The sequence below is a fragment of the Arachis stenosperma genome, chromosome 10, assembly GCF_014773155.1.
Source record: "Arachis stenosperma cultivar V10309 chromosome 10, arast.V10309.gnm1.PFL2, whole genome shotgun sequence".
In the NCBI taxonomy this organism is placed as follows: domain Eukaryota; kingdom Viridiplantae; phylum Streptophyta; class Magnoliopsida; order Fabales; family Fabaceae; genus Arachis; species Arachis stenosperma.
The window spans coordinates 131,000,899-131,023,258 of NC_080386.1; the positions used below are offsets into that span (position 1 = coordinate 131,000,899).

Sequence of the window (22,360 nt, forward strand, 5' to 3'; positions counted from 1 at the left end):
TGTTACTAAACTCAGTATGTATAATGAAGTGTTGAAATATCAATAAATAAATAAAGAAATAATAATTCACATGCCCTATATATGAATATATGATGGAATATGAAAAATTATATATGAAATGAAGCAAATTAAATATAGAAAATATCCTAGTTCCTTATGATGTTGAAAAGGTCGGTTCCTAACTCCTGATCACAAGAAGTGTCGCATAGGTTTCCCCAACAAACAATTGCATCAGAGGTTGATTGATTTGGGAAGTAGAAGCATGGTGGGTCACCATTAACATTGTTACTGATGAACATGCATTCATTCATTGCATAATAATGCTTCTTAGACAATTCATGTGTATGGCTCTTGCTAAGGTGGTAAGGAATATGGAATTTTTCAATTTTACTTGGAGATAGATTTTGTCCATTTTCTCTCTATTTGATCATAGGAAACATTGGGCTTTGATTTTACTTTTGAATACTAAATTATTTTGTTAGTGTCTACTTCCAAGAATTTCAGCTTGGTCGATATAACATGGGTTGAGTACAATTTTGATTCTTAAGGTATAAGTTAAAAACTTTTTTTGTCTCGAACTTTTTAATTTTTTATACACAATCGTCTTTAAGGTTTAACTTGGTTTTAAAATCGTATGAAAGTGGTGTCGGGAGCAAAGGCGGAGGTAAATCATGGATAGCTTCTTCTTTTTCTTCCCTTCTCCGTTCGAGTTTCTCTTATTTTTTCTTTTTTTTTTTATAATTTTTTTTGTTATGGATAATTTGGTCCAAAATTTTAATATTTAAGTAAAAGAATGATTTTAAATGTAAAAAAAGTTAGAAACGAACAATATTTTCGGTCTATACTTTAAAGATTAAAATAGTAATTAACCTATGTAATATTTAATGTTACTACTATTCACTTGTTACAAAAGGAATTCAGTGCCTTTTACAATTCATAAATGATGTCCTGGGATTCAAGAGTTGGTATTTTTATTTATTTTTTTTATTTACCATTATTAATTAAATTATGATTCTCATTTAATTTTATCTATTTCATTTTGTATCCTCAAATTTAAATGTACAAATAATAAATTACAAGATAAAATTTACACTGTTTGATCACTCTCACACACACATTAAATATTGTTGATATTTTTATGTTATTTCATTGCTATTATTAGGTCAACTAAAATTTTATTTAACTATTTAGAAAAAAACTATATTTATCTTATTATATAATATATATAAATTTTATTTTATTTTTTTAAAAATGGGTAATAGTTATTTTTATGTTATTTTTGAAGAGATATTGATGAAAGCATAACAAATTTAGAAAAAGGATTGCACCACTTAAAGAGTAAAAAAAAATATATTACGGTTTGTCTATATTCAAAGGCTTTAATACAAGAAAAAGGTTATTTAGAATAATATTGTTAACCCTCGTTAAAATTAAACTACTTGTCTTATATATAAAGTTGACATAAAATCTGTAAATTATTTATTCTTCTTTTGCTGGCACTCTTGGTTACTATTCTATGATTCTAATTCCAAATGAAATTCTCATTGATTGAGTGATGTCTGACTCTTGGAAATTCTCAGCGAACATAGAAAACTAGAGATAAATACAAAATATAAGTAACAAATTAAAACAAATTAAAAAATAAAATTGCTGGTCCTTGAACAAGTAAAATAGGACCATTAATTTGCCTCTTATGCTCTCTGTACTTCATTCATAGGAAACACTTTATTAGCAGTCGCCAAAGTCCATTTCACCTTCACTCAGCAACAATTTGGAGACAGAATGCATGGAAGCTACCAACATCTGTGTTTATTTTTGAGAATAGGATAAGATAAGATATTAAGAAAAAGATATGAAGGACAAAGACACAAAATTTAGTGTTTTTGTATTCTATTTGATAGTAAAATAGAACAAATTATGGTAATCTTAGGGTTGCACATGGATCGGATAGGATTGGATATATCTTATAATTCTATTCGATCCGTACTGCACTCATCGGATCGGGTCGGATATCGGGTATATCCGCATAATTCAAAAGATTTGTTTTAAGGCCCTTCTTGACTCTAGAAAATTTATTTTTTCACCTATTTAAGTCTATTTACTCCTAAAATATTATCAATAAAAGTTTTCTTAAATAACAAAAGAAAAATAATAACACAAGATCTAAGTTTAATTATTCTAAGTTAAAGTACAACATAAAAAATTAAAAATAAGATATCATAAAATTCATAAAACAACACACTAAAATTCATATCACATTAGGCTTTACTTTCTTAAACTATGCTATTTATATGAGACGTGCGGATATGCGAATCTGCGGATCTGATTACTATAGTGCAGAACTGCAGATCGGATAATATTCTTAAAATTCGGATCGGATGCGGATAATTACCGCGGATATGCGGATATTATCCGATTCATGTGTAGTCCTAGGTAATCTAATTTATTTTCATTTTTTTCATTCAAAGAATTTGAGAAAAAAAATATAATAATAAAAAATTTAATTATGAAAAATTAATAAGAATAATGAAAGAAAAAATGAAAACTAAGTTGTGTCCCTTATTAGTATCTCTGTCTATCCCTGTTAGGATAGACATAAAATACACTTATTCAGTGTCTTTAGACACAATATCTTTATCTAAATCTCATTTATCAAATACAATTTTGTGTCAGTATCCTGTCACTATAAACAACCACAGCCAAATAAACACACTATGATTTCAAACTTCCAAAATAAGTAATGTGTCCATAAGAAATTGGTTCATCTATTTTTCTTGTAGAATGCATCAATTGCATCATGGTGGAACTAAAAGGCAGTGGTATAAAAGTTTAAAACAGAAGGAAAAAAATTTATAAAGAGAGAGAGAGAGAGACTACGGAGTTCCAACGCTTAACATATATGAATTGAATTAAAATCTAAAACTGATATTAAGGTTAACAAATTTATGCAATGCTCATTTTTTAGAATGACTAAAGAGGACTCTAATAGACAGTGTTTTTACCTTTTGATTTATAGCTTTATAGTTTCTTGATGGCATGATTATTGATTGATGCTGAAATATGCAGGTTGTGAAAGGAAAGAACCAAGGTTAAGTTCCTCGGGTACATCTTCACTCTCCATCTCGAATCACATTTTTTGTATTAGCAAATTCTCACCTCTCATTTTTTCTTTTCAAAAACTGGCCTCTTTGGATAGTTTCTATTATTTTTTGTCTTCCCTGATATCATTCCCTGATAGTTTGGTTAGAATCACTCAAATCCAAAAATTGCAAGGATTTGTATCTTGATATCCATGCATTCAACCAAACTTCATCCTTGTGTGGAGAAAATGCCACGCAAATCATCTTCAATATAAGATTGATGCAGAATATTTCCTGAGAAAATAAAAGAAAGTGGCATATAAATCACTATAAATTGGTGATAAATAAGAAGGAATATATTCATACATCAACAAACAAAATCATAAAAAGTATTCTAGCATCAACAAACAAAGTTCCAACATCCAATATTAAAAAAGAAAACAAGTTCATTCCTAAATCTTGTTTAGTTTTTCTCTAAGGTAATGTTACTGTGGTGTCTCCTGCAAGCTCATGTTCTCCAATGCCAAATGCGGTGCCTCTAAGGTTGCATTGGCCACAAGATTTCCATCCTTAATCTTGACAGGGCTAGCCTCAGAGAGAAGGTCCAAACATAGTGGTTGACACACCTCTTGAAGCAGGGCGTGAGACTTACAATACCCTAAAAGAAATTGTTCAGTTACATGACTTACATCACTCGGACTTGCTTCAACATTTATGATTTTCCTCTTCGACTCAAGATACTCAAGATATTCACGATATTGAGGTATTGAGGATTGAACATAAGCTGAAGCCTGCATCATCTCAATCAAACAATTTAACAAATAAAGACTGACATCAATCAATTGTACCAAGAAGGTCATCACGCAGCATCTCATTGCGCAATTTGTGTAGCATTTCTAGAAGGCCTTCTACTCTCTTTGCCACGCTCTCAGAGTATTTGAGGACAAAGTAATTGCGCAGGGACTCATAGAGATTCAAGGGCTCACTCTTCTTCAAAGGAAGGAATGCAAGAATATATATGCAAGACCACAAGATTTGACCGATGCGTATACTTCAGGTGGCTCCGCCTGAAAGAATGTCAGCTTCTGGTGAAGATGAGTTACCCATGTTTGGTCAAAAGAGTAGACATGTTTCCGTGCAGCCGCACCCGAAACCGTAAGTATCAGTAAATATGCTCTAAGATAAAGCGACTGAACCTACATTATCATCATCAATTCATCATCATTAGAATGAAAAAATAAATATAAAAATAAATTATTATTTGTACTCATATAAGATACAAACACTGGCAAATGTATTTATATAAGAATAAAACGACAATTGTAATTACGGAAGATGACTTCTGTGTGTCAAGAATACTCTAACAGACCAATTACGTAAAAATTCTGGATACTCTTGACATACAGAAGCCATCTTGCGTAATTACAATTGTCATTTTATTCTTATATGAGTACATTTGTCAGTATCGGTATCTTTTACGGTACAAATGCTAAATCAATCAAGAGTGAAGACTCACCGATGAAAATGATAGGGCACATCGGTGTTGTTGGAGAGCGTAACTGGCGTCGTTGTTGTTCAGTTGTTGCTGTAATTCGAGCTCGGAAGCCTGAGCGGCGAAGAGGACATGCAGAAACTCCACGAAGAGGAGAGTCAAATCGAGGGTGGCGGAGACCACGTCCTTGGCGAAAACCTTCCAGAGTTGGAAGAAGAAATTGGCGGCAACTTTAAAGGCTTCCATTGCAAGGTGACGGCCAAGGGCGGTGGTACGGTCGCAAGAGGCAGCAATCTGGCTGCAGATGGCTCCAAGGTTGAAGAGAACAGCGGCCCTCTCCAATTGGATGCCGTTGCGCTGTGAGGAGACCCCATTCTCATGCTCAGGGTTCAAGGCGTCGTACCAGACAAAGATGATGGGGTCGGCGTCGGAGGAGAGAGAGGAGAAGAGTGGCTCAACCATGGAAAGGCATTTGAAGTAGTGGATGAGGCAGTCACGTTGCATCGGAAGGGAGAGGTCCCCTCTACGCTCCACCATGTCTCTGCGGCATTTGTTTAAGGTTTCCAAAACGCTTTCAACTTTTTGTGCATCGCTCTCCGAGTATTTTGAGGCTACCAACTTACGTAACGGCAGGTACAGCTCCACCAGATCAGTCTTCTTCAGTGGGATTGACAACACCGTTTCTGGATCATCGCTGCCCATGGCAAGAGTATACAGGTGTATTATTGAGTGAGTGAAGAGTGATAAAACGTACATGCAGGGTATAAGTAGGTGCTACTGTGCTAGAATAATTAAGACAAGAGCAATGCTAGGGGACCATCATTTTTTGTGTTTTTTAACCATCAAGAATGTTTTTAATGGTGTGAGATTAAATCCAATGGTGTGGGATCATTTAATTTTCTCTTGATGGTTAAATGCTGGCCAAATTTTCAAAAAACTGCTGGTCCCCAAGACTTTCCCTTAAGACAATTAAAACGTAATATTTTACAATAAATGCTAAATAATTATAATTAATGTTAATTAATTTTAATCTTAATTATATTTTAACATTTCTTTTCAAATTCAAATAATAGCTAAAAATATCATCTTGAATATATTTTTTTATTTAATATATTAAAATTAATTTTTTTTCAATTAATAAAAATAAAATGTCAATTTTTTTATGAATTCCTTTTTCTTCTTAAATAAAAGTACTATTTTCTCTTTTAAATTTATTTTCAAAAAATAATAAATTTATTTTAAAAAGATAAATTTATTATAATTATATTACAATTATATTATAATTAACATTAATGAATAATGCATAATTATACTAATTTAAATAAATATCTTTATTATAATTATATAAAATTAATATTTAATTTATTATCAACTAATGAAAGTAAGGTATCAATTTTTCATGAATTTATTTTTCTCTAAAATAAAAGCACTATTCTCTCTTCTAAATTTATTTTAAAAGAATATCTTTATTATAACTATAAAATAATATTATAAATATATTACAATTAGCATTTAATGAATAATGCAAAATTATACTAATTTAAAAAAATATCTTTATTATAATTATATAAAATTAATATTTAATACATTATTAAATTAATTATCAATCATAAATATTTTTAATTATTTTAATTATATTGATACAATTCTAATTCTCATTCATTATGCAATAATTTTATTAGTGGCAAGTTGTTATGTTAATGGTGACCCATTTATATTGATATCAATTGATAACAACAACAACAACAACAACAACAATAATAATATAATAATAATTAAATGCTAAAATAATTACCAAATATTGTCTACCTAACTTCAATTAGTTAACAAATTTAATTTTAGTTGTCATGTTTTATTTTCTACATAATTATATTAATTGTCAATCATTTTAATACATAATTATGTTAATTATCAATAATTTTTTTATAATTATACATCAAATCAGTATTTAATACATAATTATGTTAATTATCAATAATTTTTTTATAATTATACATCAAATCAGTATTTAATACATAATTATGTTAATTGTCAATAATTTTAATTTTCAATCATTGTAATATAATTTTAAATTAATCGTAATTTTCAACAAATTGATATTGATATCTACCTTAAAAAATTAAAACAAAAATTTATGATTCTAATCATGATAAAAATTTATATGATATGATAATAGCTTATTCAATTACGACAAATATATGATGTACAACGTAAATAATAAAAAAATAACTTAATAATAACTAATTTATATAATTATTTTTGTTTTAATAAAGGCTATATATAGTGTTTTTTGTAGTTCATGAGTCTAGATTTGAGAGATAACTCAATTTTTTTAATTTATTATTCTTCTTTGACTACTTCATAGAATAAAAATGTATTCTTCGTTAATATATGCTATCAGTTAATATTTTACGTTATCAATTGTTAACAAAAATTGTTAATACAATCACTAAAGAACAAATATGATCAATTCATAATATTTGAATGGCCAATTTGATTGAAAAATTCTTTTAGAAACGAATTTAAAAAATACCTTCAAGAACTAATTTGATTATTATTCCATAGAAAATTTGATCCTCCTTAGGTAGTTGCTTGCGGCAGTAATGAAGTATGAACACAACACAGTACACAACTACACACAAAATCTAGCTGAAAAGTGTTCTTCAGATGCTATCATGGAACTTACATGCTCCATTCATAATACTAACATAAAAATCTTTTTAAAAGAGCAAAAGAGTGGCAAAAATAACATTATAATTGATACACGAATACATGACAGTCCTTTCTATAGGCATATCAATTTAATAATAGAACTGACCAAGCTATAGAGGACAACAACTGCTTAGAAGGGTTTATGTACTTGCACATTTAGTACTTAAATTAGTACACAATAAATTTAAAAATAAAATAAAATTAAGAAAAGAAATAAAAAAGAGAGGCTAATGTTACATGAGGGGATATTAAAATTACAGAGGCCTAGGGAAGCATGGTTCAAAATATCGAGTCAACCAGTGCTACCAGATAAATCGCCAGAAAACGCACTTCCATATGAAACCGATCCTGTTTGTGAAGTACTGCTAGCTCGGGCTTTCTGATACTGTCGTATCCGAAAAGCATCTCGAGGTAATGGCTGGCTCTGGACAGTCGTGGTATCATCATCCTCTTGTCCTGAAGATTATGTAATAACAAAAGTCAATTGGAAAATTTCATGCTAGTATTACACATAAAGTTACACAGCATGTCAAAGCATAAAGAAGAAAGCTAACAATAAATGTAAGCACTTGCGAAAAAAAAATAGGATAACAGTTCAAAGCACAGGCACATTGATGCAGGCAAATCGAAAACACAAGTATGTAGGGTAAGTATCCTGCATTATGCAAAGTTCATGGAAGAGCTGCATACAAATGGTATAATGTAGGCAATCTCACCTAATGCAAGCATCAGTGGTTGATTCTACTGTTTGAAACTATGACCACATGCCTAATTTTGACAAAGAATCATTTGTAATAACAATGCCTAATTACAAGCATAAAAGAAATGATGTCTCAAGTGTGATTAAACTGACCATCCTATCCCTTTAAATATACGCATGCAGAAAATGGAAAATGCAAAGCATGAAATGGATGATGCACATACTGTCAAATTCTTTCCGCTTCCCATAATTTCGATTACTGGTTGGTTTCAAAGATAAGCCACTTGGAACTGGGTGAGGCTTGCCTGAACCAGAAAGTTCGCTTGTAGCAGGACCAGATGGCAATTGTGCTGGAATCCCTGCTTTACCACTTTGCAATGGTGTTGGATTCCCACCTTTTCCACTTTGTCCTGGTAACTGGTCACTCTGCAAGCAAATTGAGAGCACAATATCCACATTTGGCGTTGGGCCTGGAAATTTCAAAAAAAAGTTGTAGTCGCAAATAGGTATGTAAAACAAAAAAATCATTACATCATCCTTTAACCCAACACAGTCTAATCATTAAGGAGAGCTGGCAATTGACATGCACCACATGGTATCAACGCCTCTGACCTAGTGGTCATGAATTTGAACATTTCTACCCTGTTCTTCCAACAACAATAACAACCGAAAAAGGAAGCCCATTAGAAAGCATCCAACATTAGGCAAGGTCGGGAGAAATGTCCGCATCCAAAGAGTGTAAATGTAGGCAGCCTAGGGCTTGAACCCGTAACCTTATGGTCACATGAAGATAATTAAATTGTTGTACTACGCCTTGAACCAGTAACCATATTCCCATATTGCATGTAAAAAAAAGGGGTATAAAAAGGACACTCAATAATGCATAAGTAATCAGGACACTCAATAATGCATAAGTAATCATCGTATAGTATTTTTGAAAATTACCCTCAACAGCAGGTAGGTTAGCTAAGAATGCAACCAAAGCAGGGGGTGCAGCTTTCAGAATTTCATCAAATGCATTTGTTCCAGCACCTGCTGCTGGAAAGTGAATCAGATAAACTCCAAGATTAAAATAAATCCAGATGTAGTTGGATCTGGAAAGAATAATAAGTGCTAGAAATGCTACATGTGATTAACATGTGTGCCCTCTGAAATAGCCGAGTATTAATCATATATTTGTAACTATGAAATGCATTTATTTCCTACTACTTAGTAATATTTACATAGTGCTGCTAGTCACTATTACATGAAAGCATATTGATTCTAAGCATTTCTTCCAAACTGGTAGTTCTAGTGTCTTATGCTCCATGTCTTACAACTTCCCTACAAATTTAACAATAACACATCACTTAATCATAACTTGTATAGAAAAGAAAACGGAGCTAATGGTTCCTTCGATTAAGCTTTTCAGAACTGTCCCTATAGTATTGGATGATGAAAGTGTTATCCAAATGAGTTTTACCATGCCTTCTTTATTACTTGAGAAAGATGAAAAACCTCTTAAAAAGACTTTTATTTAGATAAAGAAAAGAGTAATACCAGGATTATGCTTCGGATCATATACTACCATCTTTGAAGTATCAGGATAAACAACCTTTGTTGAGGTAGATGAGACGCTTTGCGTAGATGCTTTATCTGCATTAACAAAGTAACATTTACCACAAACTGAAATCCTAAGGAAGCAAGAGATAAGAAAGAATATAAATATTAATACCTAAACGAGCCATTCCATTAGGTAGAGCAGACTTCTCCAATTTGTTATTTAAACTTTTGGAAAGCCACTGGAGGGGTAAAAATGAACATTGAGTTAGTATATATAACAGAAATAATATCATCAAGACGGGATAAGTAATCCAATGAAAAAACAACACCATAGTCCATAGGTGCTAAGAAATATGTTCAATATTCATCTTAAACATAAAATAACATGTACCTCTTGCCGAGATAAATGATCAAGATCATTAGAGGTGCACGGCCACAGATCCATGTAACTGTATCGTGACACAACATCTTGCAAATTACTCTCTGACGCTGCTGTTCCATCTTCACCTGCTCCAAAAAGTGCTTCTTTTCTTCTTTGCTCAACCTGTATATTATACATGGATAAATGATCCAAGCAACCCACACTAGTGCAATATGCTCATATGCAACAACTATAAGATTGCACTTCATAGAAACAAAAGGTTTTAAAATTGAACTTATTATAAGTAACATTATTTTAGAGCCCTGGAGCTAATGGTTGAGATATCTCCATATAACCTTAAGGTAACAATCACATGTTCAAGCTGTGGAATCAACTACCGATGAATGCATCTTATTAGATTGCCTACATTAAGTCCTTTGGGTGTAGTCCTTCCCTGAACCCATAACAAGAGACGGTTTATACCGGGTGCCCTTTTTATTAAATAACATCATTTTAATGCATTTTCTTGCCATCACTCAAGATGTTTCCCAATATTGTCAAAGAAAATCAAAGTTTATCCTGTTTTTCCCTACTATTTCTTGTTTGTAGCACATAACATTGTTATCCATAAATTAAATTACAAAAGAGAATGATGACATGGAATCTCTACCCATTACAGCACTTAAATAATTATCTGCACGTATCACCCATGTATGAGAAGTTTAGCCATCATCCTCTTCCCATCATTGCCAACTGATCACTAAATACTAATCCATGCAAATTGCAAAGCGCACAACATATTATCCAAAATTCAACTATCCTATTATTTTCCATCAAGACTCTTCTTATCAAATGATAATGATTCAACAAAGAAAGAAAAATAATAATAAGAAAATAAACCATGGTGCAGTGCAAACTAGAGATAAATGGGTAAATGCTGCATAGAAACAAAGTTGCTACCTTCAGCATGCTAGCAAGATCCCCGTAAGTTTGCTCAAACTGAGTGAACTTTTTCCAAATCTACGAAAGAGCAACAACACATTAAACATACCCGCCTAAATAAGTACATAAATTAATACAAGGTCAAAAGTACCGAGTATTATGGAAAAATCATCACAAATATTTCCAAGAACACAATAAAATATTCATTTCAATCTTTTTTGTCGACTTTGGCCCTCATTTGAACTCATGTACCCTTTCACCATGGTTTTAACTTTCACCGCTTAGAACAGATCCTTCTAAAAATGATTTTTTTTTTCAAATAAAAGAATCACAGATTTACATAAATGATGTTCAATAGTTCCTAAAAATGATGAGTTCATGTCAACTCATAAGATCCTACTATTCTATGATTTCTGCTAAGGCCTTCAATCCAAAAGTTTAATATTAAAGAAATGCCAAACCAAACTAAAATAATGTATTAGTTCTCAAGACCTGCCCAAAGAATCACTAAAACAATATGCAGCCTTTCGTCAATATATAACAAAAAAAATCAAGGATAGTAGATTTACCACATGAAGTTTAAAATTCATTACATTGAAAAACTTGAATTATTTGTTTTTCTTTCGTCAATATGGAAAGGCCTTCTCTTTAAGAATTTTTTCAAGGTGCTAACTCCTTCATGGTAACACAAATAAAAACCTTTTAATTTTATCTGTTTAAGGAAAAGTTGAAATGTGTTACAAAATGAATAGAATTAAGTTATACACTCCACTTAAATCAGTTCACAGGCATACAATGATGTTCTGCATTACAAATTCTTGTTTTAACGCAATTTCTCCATTTGAATTGTTGGAAACAGCCATGTGGTGGAATGCAGAACCACTAGACTTCCATTAGGAGTTGTTGTGTTTAGGGGGAAAAGGAAAAAACCTAAATCACTTTTAAGATGGTTTTTTCCCCATAAAAGAGAAGTAGCATTCAAACAAATATTTGATGTAAAGAGCCCAAATGTGACAGAATTATTAAGTGCAAATGAGAAGATTTATTCTATAGAGTCCAAGCAAATACTAGTGTACACATGCATGGTTAATGGTTCAAGAAAGATATAAAATCTGTCGTCATGCAACTGTTCTCAAAATGGAGCACAAGCCAGATCATATAACTAAGTACTTAAAAGATGTGTTTTCATTTTTCCCTCCAAAAGAACAAGGAAACAGGGAAGTAAAAAAAAATGGCCTACCTCAACCGATTCCTCAGGTTTAAGTGTACTTAATGCCCTCTCAAATAAAGCTCGTATATTTTGGTCATCATTCAAACGTGTCAAGAAATCAGCATATCTAAAGCATCATGAAAACATTCTTAATACTCCGTCAATAATATTTTGAATATGAAAGGAAATATTTTTAATAGAAATGACGACATGCAAAACCAGTGAGGCAATAAGATATCATCTAACTCAGGGAAAAAGAGGTAGTACAAGATCAAAAGAACTAGTACAATTTTTATTCAGAGACAGCAAAGACATAACAATAAGAGGCACATAAACCAACATTAGTGGGTGTATGTTTACAAAGATCCAAATATTAAGAGAGCAAGCTAGTAGAACATACTAACGATATGTTGAAGTGATGTAATATCCAGGTATGTTGATTTAATTTGATCTTAGGTTGATTTAATCATTATGATTAGATTGTTGTTTATGATTAGGTTGACTCAATGATAGGAGGGAATATAACTCACTCAAGAATGTAAACAGGCTCATGCATAAAGCGTTTTAGTCCAGCTTCAAAAACATTATGTGCCATCTGCATGGAAAAGCCGGAAAAGTAATCATATTATCATTTAGCCTTTAACTAATGAGTCTCATCTTCTTCGCTAGAAGGCATTCATCCAGAAGAATAGTTATTGTAAAGCACATGAATGTATGCAATACATATAATAATCTACTAACTTTATAAATACACAAAGCAAAAGACATAAATAAAAGGAAACAGGTAGGACCTTTGGGTCTTTGTCAAGACAAAAGGCCATTGTAGCATAAGCAACATAAACATGATATGTGCAACTTGGAGATTTGCGTGCATCCAGAAAGTACTTCCGGGCTGCTTCAACACCTTCGGTTCTTCGTAGAAAACGAATGAACTGTACCATTAAAGAGATGTCAGTTCTTTTGCAAGGATAACTAGCGGGGAGACAAAAAGAATATAATGCTCTACACAAAATAACTTCATTTTCCTTAAATGAACTTATTGCAGAGAATAAAATGTGAGTTTTATTCTTTTCAGCACAAATATGACTTCCACAAGTAAATCTAAATGACAGTGAAATGTGTTTGGAATCCATCATCAAATACAGTAGACAAAACATATGGGCAAGAATAGAGTTCTTTCAAATAAGACGCAGAACAAAGCATCTAAACTTGAAATTCTGATGCAGGAAATGTTCTAAAATTTGATCAATGATTTTCAATTCATAAAAAGATGGGAATAATGAACATACTTGGAAATCATCCTTAACCAAAATGTATGGAGCACTAAAATTATGTAAAATTACTCGGTAAGTCCTTGTAGTTTCACCAAAATTCAATTGTTAAACTATCTATTATCTCTGAGCTTTCACAAGTTTACACTTGCTAACTCAAAATACAAGCTAATGCTCACACACAGTCTTTTATGATAAATTTGTACTAGTTTAACTAAGATCTAAAAAGATCAGTGAACCCTCAATTCTTCAAATGATTTTACAAGGTTAGATGCACACTTGGTTTTGAGTGAATTCAGAAGTGATTGATCTTAAAAGAATTAATGCAAATTCTCAAACAAAAATCATATACACTATATTAAATAACTATTTCCTGTAAAATCCCCACGCAAACTTTGTACCCATTCATATTGCACAATTAGAATTTCTAAATTTTTCAAGCAAAATTATTTCTAAAATTCATTCCAAATGCATACAATATAAGAATAGGATCATAAATATATTATTCAAGGTTTATAATATACTATTACGAGTATCTTTTTAGAAGCATCTCATATTTCAAAATATGCTTATTTGAATTTTGGATGAAACTATAGCAATTCAAAAAGTAGTTAAACTACAAAAATGTCAACAAAGTATTTCACATACTTGAATATGTGCAAGCGATGTTGCATTTACACCATCTCCCAAAATGCTTTCATAGATTTTCTTTGCTGCCTGTTACAAGTTCAAATGTAGAGTTAAATACAAAACAAAGAATAAATGTTGAAGCCTATATTCAACATTGTGTACCTGAATTGCTCCACGTGACTCCTCCAACTCCGCGTAAGCATATCGTAGCATTTCTGAATCTGTTCGGAGAGGAAAAAGATGAATCATAAAACACAATTAAACAAGAGAGAGCCAATTAGGTGCATCAATCCACGCTATAACCAATTAGCCATCATGACAATATTTTTAGACACCAAATTTCCAAGACCCAACCCCCTTCTTTTTCAGGAGAGTAACACTCACTAACCCACCTAACAAACAAAGTCCCTCATTATGTTTTATATTAGCCACCATTATGGTAGGCAAAACAAAGATAAGAATTCCAAATGGATGCTATTTAGAAAAGTATGAAAGAGGCTTATTGGAGTTCAACCACCTAAAGAAAAATAAGCCCCTTTTCCAGGTTACAAGGAACTTAGAGATCTCCACCAAAAAATCCTAAAATAACATATATCTAAGCTACGAGTACCACTAAAAGGGGACACCCAAATAAACAAAAGGTCACTCCAAAACTTTATAAATTACCAAAGAAGCAATAGAAAAGGGGGATTGACAATACGACAATGTTGCAACATAAATCAGTTTTCGGACCATCAATCTTCAACTTAGGAGATAACTCAAAAATTTGTGAAAGGATATTTGAAAAGGCATCCTTATCATAACTTCAATATATCATCCCCAGTAACAAGCTAATCCATGGGACAACAATTATCACATACATCAGTTATATAGAATTAAAAGAACAAAAAATACTACAAACCGGGAAGAGCCTTCAGTGACCTCTGAAATACTTTGATTGCAGTGTCTATTGAACCACCTTTTGCATGCCAAGTAGCATAGTCATACCATACATCAGGATAATGGTACATATACATCAGACACTGAATACCAATACAATGCATAAGAAATTTCACAAACATATTAATAAGAATGACAATGTAATTACTTTGACATCTACACATCAAGAAGAATAACTATGTCTTATCCCATTAGACGGGATCACCACATGGATATGAACATTTTAAGAGGTACATGTTTCATTTGATGTCATCTGAAAAGGAAGGAGCACTGGGTCTTGGCAATATTGTGTCTAAACGTTCTTTGGTAGGAAAAAAACTATGGCGCTTTCCTTTAGCATCTCACTCTCTATGGCATCAAGTTATCAGAGGTAAATATTATAAACAATGTTGGGATACTTATGCTGCTATCCATGCTACTCATTCTAGCCCTTGGAAGTACATTTCTCAATGTTACACTACTTTTAAACCCTTGCTTTCCTTTAAGGTAGGATGGGTAGGATGGGTCACGTTTCAACTTTTGGGAAGACCATTGGATAGGAGATACCTCTTTTTAACCTAGTCTTTCCTCGTCTTTATCATCTATTTTCTTGCATAATTCTCCTATTCGATCCATTTACACTACACAGGGTTCTTCTTTCTCTTGGGACTTCTACTTCTTTCATAACCTAAATGATATGGAATCCTCTAAACTTTTGCACTTAGGTCTCGATGATTTTTCGTTGTCTTCTAACCCTTAAAAAGGATATGGTCTCTTGTCCTCTTGCAGTTTTAGGTGTAAATCCTTCCCATTTCTAAATCAATCCTCCAATGCAACCTCTTTCCATCTACAAACCCATTTGAAAGTCCAAAACTCCCTCTAAAATAAAATCTTCTTTCTGGACAGTTGTGCTTAACAGGATTAATACCAATGACATGTTGCAGGTTTGAAAGTCACATAAGGCTATCTGCCCTAATGTGTGTGGTATGTGTGGGGCAAAACTCAGAACCTTGACATCTATTTTATGCATTTCCCAATGGCTATGTTTGTTCAATAAAAATTCAGAATCAATTCACATCTTTATGCGTTGCCTGATGGATGTGATTTAATGGAACAATTGTTTAGCATCTTTGATGAATGTTGGCTGTGCCCTGCAACCCTATATCAGCTTCTATTGACCAGGTTTGTAGGTTTTGGCTGCAAGAGGCAAAATCTTTGTAGCACTATCTGGACTATTTGGTTGGAGCATAATGCAAGCACTTTCAATGACAGATTTTCTAACAAACATGTTCTAGGGGAAAGGATACGCCTAGCATGTCTTTGGTGTAAAGCTCGTGATCTTTATAGGGAACCTCTCCTCTCAAAATATATATATATATATAAAGAAAGAAAGAAAGAAAAATGAAAAGAAAGGAGTATAGTTCTCAACACCTGCTCATAAGTAAATATAACTCGTTTGTTGGAGGATGCAGCATCTATTCTCTGTGGATTTCCTCTGATGCAAAATGAATAAAATAGGTAAAAAGTATTAACAACACAAAAATCAGAACTGTCCTATCTTTGTACTAAAATTTAATATTTATTTAGATCATATAGTGAGCTATCCCACAAAAGCTTAAGCCTATGGGTAGACTCAAGCTTCTCACTTTTCAAAGGATAACAGCTTCTTCCATGCGATCCACTGCATTTCTTCCTGTTAGAAGTCATAAGCAAATTACCACCTGTCACAACATGTAATTAAAACATAGTACTCCATAGATAGGACCCCCCAATCTCTATGAACAATGTGTAAAAGTATAGAAGTACTCTTTCAAATTCAGATCTAAAAGTACAAAAGAGAATTAGACATCCCCACAAAGAAACAAAAAACAACCAAGTCCTATATGGATAAACCATGCAACCCAACAGTTAAATCCTTTCTTACGAGAGAAAGACAAACCTTTTTTTTACTATAAAAGGAGAGCTCTGGCAACAGTCTCAGTTTCCCTCCCATTTTCACGGCATTTAGCCAAATTACTATTCTTCTCTCATTATTATATTATTATGGTTTGCATTATCATTTTCTTTTATATTTTCTATTTCTCTTAGCTGTCACACACATGCTTGCCATAATTAGCTTATTGTCTGATTAACCAAAGCTAGAATGCACTGTCAGACACAAGAATGTTACCACTTCCATCTGATCTTAAATTGTTATTTCATTTTTATTTATTTATTTATTTCTTTTATGTTTAATCAACAGACTCAACACACATTTAGGAAATTCTAAAGAATATAACAACAGGTTAAAGAATATAGGAGGAAGAATTGATAGAACTATAAATAATGTTAACAGGGTGCTCATTTAGACTCACTCGTGATTGGTAAGAGATTTAAATTCAGATGATGTGTGATGTGACTGTGCTACATAGCTTAGTCTTTCCAGTTGAATCTTTTCATTTCATGTTTAAATTGATGTCATGATTTTATTACTTCTAATTTTAAAATTTAATAACTAGTGTGAGAAGAAAATTATGGTCACCCAATCTATTGGATGGGTGCAAAGACTAGTTGGAATAACAAAGAATGGCCAAAAGAGGATAAAACAACATCACTTGGATACAGAAGATATAACATAGACCTGAAAGGATGAAATAGCTAATGCCAATAAGCAAAATTTGCAAAGAACAAGATACCTTGCATGATCCACTTGGTGGTACAGCAAGCATATTCCAATCAATTTCATCAACATACTTCTTCCGCTCTCTGTAAACTGCTCTGGCACTATTGTATTTTGGTTGATATTCAGATATCAGACCTTTAGCCTGCAAAACACCTTAACATAAAATTCCGTGCCTTCATAAAATTCTTATTAAGTGCCACAGAAGAAAAAACTAAGCTGAAATATGAACACTATCAGATTAACCACAAATATAAGACCAATGTATTACCAACTGACGGCTAACAGAATTTTCAAAATTTTCATAATCTTTCCAAAGTTGTTCAATGTGATGGGTAGGAGTGACAATAGCTTTCTGATAGACTTTCCTCACAGCAGTCATCCGATGTGATTCTTCTTGAGCATTTATAGCCTGAAATAAGGTTTTTTTATATATATAAAGGCTGGGAAATAAATTGTACATTATGTACCAAGACTGCAGAGAACACAAAGGATAAAAGAAACAAACCGGCAAGGACTTCAGGAAAGATATATACTCCATCCACACAGGGCCAGATGCTATGTCAGCTCCTGTTAGCAAATCATCGGAAATAACTGTTAATGAATACATACATTAATTTCATATATACTTACAGACATACATCATTGCACGCCATGAATACTAAACCACTATGCAAACTGGGAAGAGAAATTTTAAAGAGCAAGAATATCCTTCAAAAAAAAACAAGCAATGATGTAGTCCCTAATAAATTCAGCCATGTAACATGAAAAACCGTCTTTCTGCATAGGAAGAAAGAAAGTTCTAAAAATCTAATTTAAGAAACACAAAGGAATCTTCTAAGAAGATAATCACATTCCAATTTGTTGTCTAAACAAGAAGGAAATAACTTACCAACATAATTTAGCATAAAATCAAATGCTTTTCTTGTTTCTTCTTGACCTTCCATGCCCTTCTTGTCATTGACCTTTCTAATGAATCTAATGTAACAGCGCCTGCAAAGAGAAAGATAAGAACAAGATGAAATATTTGATAAGAAAAACACAAACAACAACAACACAGTTTGCATTTACCGCGAGAGCCACAAAGTATGATATTTCGTCCATCTTCAAAAACAATCTAGTAAAGATAATAAATAGAAGTAACCCAGGATAGAAAAGACACCATAGAATACAACATAACTGATGTATTAACAACTAAGACTGTGCTACATCTTTTATTTATAAAGGTGGATCTTGTTCACAAGTTTTATTATTTGGAAGAGAAGAGTTTTAAGAATTTTATTAACCCCTCAAAGCCCCGATTAACCCCAAATTGGGGAACTTTAAATTTTAAACAGATTTGATCTAATTTATCTTTTTATCCCAATTATCAATAATTTTTTTGTCTGTAATATCATATATATTGTTGTGATGTCATTGGTATACTACATATGTGTGTCTGGTAGCCCATCCTTTTGCACAAACCTCCTATTGAACCAGCTAAAGCAGCCATATCAAAACCTACTCAGTGACCTACCAACAAGAAACTCTGTACTAGTTCTTGGAGGGATGAGTTTATTGCAGAAGCTGTTTTAAATTAGGCTTGCACTCACGGGAAATTACATAGCAATTACTATAATTGCAGAAACTTGTGGGAATGCAATTGCTGCCACAATGTTTGCAGACTGCAATTTAGAGCCCTACCTCCCATCCAATGCCATGCAATGCACTGTTGGTCGAAGGATCCAACAGAATAGAACACTAACATAAGAAACAATAAAGGTTCACAACAGCAAATTGACAATTCGACACAAATTACACCAAGTAGTAACATGAATGGAAGTTTAACAAACAGCAAGAGCACTAAACAAAAACCATACCAGAGAGGAATCTGAAGGCAATTCAACAAACACCGACTGAAAATTTGCTTGACAGCTTCGTCATTATTTACAGCCATATGTGCCTCCACATACTGCCTCCAAAACTTAGCCTGTAACACAAGCACCAAAAGTAAGCATCATCCGGTATCAATCAGTACCACAATATCAGAGAGAAAGAAGTAATTCATCACAGAACAGACAGTAGTAATCCACTTATACAAGGTGCTGGTGAAGTAACTTCTCATGCATTACGAATTTTATCAATCCAACACAAAAGAGATCTATTAACACTAAATCTTGTTAACTTACAGCATAGTGAAGATCATCTACACTAAATTTCACCGAAATCAGATAACAATAAACGTAATAATTGAAGAACTTGTGTTTATGCATATTTTGAACTGAACATGTTAAGTTGATTTTCAAGTGTAAAAAAGGTATAGCAAACAATCTTGGATTATCATGAAATTTTCTAGAAATAATCTATAAGATCTAAGCTTAACTGTTTATAACTTACACCAGTGTTATTTGATCCTTACTCATGAAAGAATACAACATAATAAATTCACACAAGCACTGAACAGGAACACTCACAGATGTTGGAAACAACAGTAGAAGCTGCTCGTATATGGGTGTGGCCTCCGCAATAGGCAAATGCTAAGGAACAGAGAGAAAGTAAAAACATCACAAACGAGTAAAGAATTAAGGAAAGAGAAAAAATAAGAGCAGACTTCAAACCTGGGCCTCGTTTGCCAAAATTTCCGCGGCTTCAACATTGTACTTATCAGCACCTCCACTGGGTTTTTCCTGAAAAAAACGACGCAAGTTGTAAACTTTTATGTATGCAATTCAACACAACAATAAAGTTGCCAGCTTTAAGAAGAAGAGTACCATGTTTCAGGCTAGAAGAGAAGACAGTGGAAATCAAGCATTCATCGTGTTCAACAGATAAAACCGGCGAGAAGAGGTGGTTTTTGAAATCGACGAGAAATAACGAAGATGAGAGAATAATTAGAGAGAGGAAGAGGAGGATTAACTTGAAGAGTGGGTTAACGATAAATCACAGGATGTATGGAGATGGCGGTCCTTCGGACCTGAAAAGGTAGGCGGCGCGGCGGTGAGCAGAGATGGTGGATCCGCCGGCGGAGGTGTTGGGCTGGTGGCGAAGGGTAGAGCCGTACAGGCTCTTTGTGTGATGTTGCAGAGACATTAGCATCAGTGCGGTGGTGCGAATGGTTTTGAGGAGCAAGGACAGTTTAGGTATTTTAGTTTTTAGTAGATTTTTTTTTTTCACCCGCCGAAACAAGAATTAATTTAGCGTAATAATCAGTGACTTAATACCCAAAATTCTCCTAAAATTTGATCCGATTCAATTTAACTTTCAAATTTTTGCATAAAAAATTTCAAACGTTTCTGATAATTATCTTGAAAAATAATGAAATTTTTCATAGAAAGAATATTTTTATTACTTTTCGAAATTTGAACTTTATTTTTATAAAAATGATTAATTTTTTGTTAATATTTTTTGTATTAATAAAATAAATTTATATAATATATTAAATTGTTGATTTATTTATTAAAAATTGATTAAAATTGACAAAAAAATTTTATTAGAATTTTTGTTATCTATTAAAAATAATTGATTAAATACAATATTAGTCATTTTAAAATTTTTCTTTTATCATTTGAAACCACAACCTCTATATGAATATAAAAAATTATGTCATTTGAATTAAAATTCGTTGGTATTTTTAAATTTTTTTATTTATAAAAATTAAATAAAAAATATATTAATGATTAATATATCATATAAGCATTTTAAATCATTGATAAAAAGACTAAACAAATCTTATGAAATTAATTATCAAAGACAAAAATATTTTTTTTAAATATCGTAGTCTTTTAATAAAATTATCAGAAATCAATATAAATAATTATCCTAAATTTTTAATGGACTCAATTTATATTTTATTCTTTAATTTTTGAGTTATGACTCAATTTAATTCTTTCGTATATTTTATCATTAAAAATTGACGTGATAATTTTAGTTCATATCTGACACGATTCTATGACGTACAAAAATTTTATAAACACAAATTTAGTTCCTAAGAATTTAAACATAAACATTTAGATTGTGCTCTAAATTTTTAATTGGAAGCCTTTTTGCTTCAAGTAGGTTTGCCTTGGCATGACAAGCTAAGTGAAAAACACACAAGGATGTAGATGTAAAAAATGAATAATATCTACACTTATTTCAGTTTATTTTTTATATGAACGGGTAAAAAGTCGGTTACGAGTTATAGCTCGGTAACGCACATTCACAATCATAACCGATCATTATAATTAAATCAGTATTCACATCCTCCTTATAACGTCGGATATACGGATTAATGGTCGGACGTTATCTAAAAAACGGCCACTTACGACCGACCATATATAAGGCGGAGAATAGAAGCCAAAAAGGTAATCCATCTGATCCGAGAAAAAGCTTATACTCAAAAAATTCTCTTACTGACTTGAACGTCGGAGTGCCTTTGCAGGTACCCACCACCTCGGTTCCAATTGCCGCGCTCTGTGTTCGACCAGAAGGAGTTCACCGACCTATTCCGGAGAACGAATTATACCCTGGTATCAACAGGTCAGAACAATTTTAAATAAAAAATTATGAACTTCTATTTAAAAACAAGAACCATTAAATTAAATTTTTTATTAATTTCAACTTCCCTTAAACACGAAAAAAAAATACCAATAACAAGTCTTATATTTATTTTTGCTATCAAACAATATTGTTGCTAGTGTTCATTTATCCAATGCATCAGACTCATTTGATTACAATCACATATATAAAAAGAGTTAATTATCAATTTAATATCTAAAAATTTTAATTATGAAAAAAAATCTTTAAAAAAAATAAACTTTTGTCATTAGTGGTCAATAAATTTAACTAACGAGACTTATATATATCAATTATATAAAATTTAAAG

General features: G+C 32.1%; 2 protein-coding genes across 7 annotated transcripts; both read right to left on the reverse strand.

Moving 5' to 3' along the window:
* Positions 1-3,914: 3,914 nt before the first annotated feature.
* LOC130957759 (vacuolar-sorting protein BRO1-like) lies at positions 3,915-5,274 on the reverse strand. Its single transcript, XM_057884604.1, has 3 exons — positions 4,597-5,274; positions 4,133-4,276; positions 3,915-4,070 (listed from the first exon to the last, which is right to left on the reverse strand). The coding sequence occupies exons 1-3, from the start codon at positions 5,272-5,274 to the stop codon at positions 3,915-3,917; spliced, it is 978 nt and encodes a 325-aa protein (XP_057740587.1).
* Positions 5,275-7,309: 2,035 nt separating this feature from the next.
* Positions 7,310-20,599, reverse strand: LOC130955255 (cleavage stimulation factor subunit 77). 6 transcript variants are annotated; one of them, XM_057882081.1, is made up of 23 exons: positions 20,268-20,599; positions 20,115-20,183; positions 19,971-20,033; positions 19,377-19,486; positions 18,410-18,510; positions 18,026-18,087; positions 17,789-17,929; positions 17,534-17,662; positions 16,505-16,551; positions 16,290-16,353; positions 14,842-14,962; positions 14,103-14,161; positions 13,959-14,027; positions 12,831-12,971; positions 12,570-12,634; positions 12,070-12,166; positions 10,848-10,907; positions 9,918-10,070; positions 9,699-9,765; positions 9,524-9,619; positions 8,930-9,016; positions 8,209-8,454; positions 7,310-7,740 (listed from the first exon to the last, which is right to left on the reverse strand). In XM_057882081.1, the coding sequence occupies exons 1-23, from the start codon at positions 20,268-20,270 to the stop codon at positions 7,577-7,579; spliced, it is 2,214 nt and encodes a 737-aa protein (XP_057738064.1). In that variant the 5' UTR covers positions 20,271-20,599; the 3' UTR covers positions 7,310-7,576. The 6 variants fall into 6 exon arrangements, 3 of the variants coding, with proteins under 3 accessions (XP_057738064.1, XP_057738063.1, XP_057738062.1); XM_057882080.1 differs by having other exon boundaries at positions 8,930-9,019; XM_057882079.1 differs by having other exon boundaries at positions 8,930-9,022.
* Positions 20,600-22,360: the final 1,761 nt, after the last annotated feature.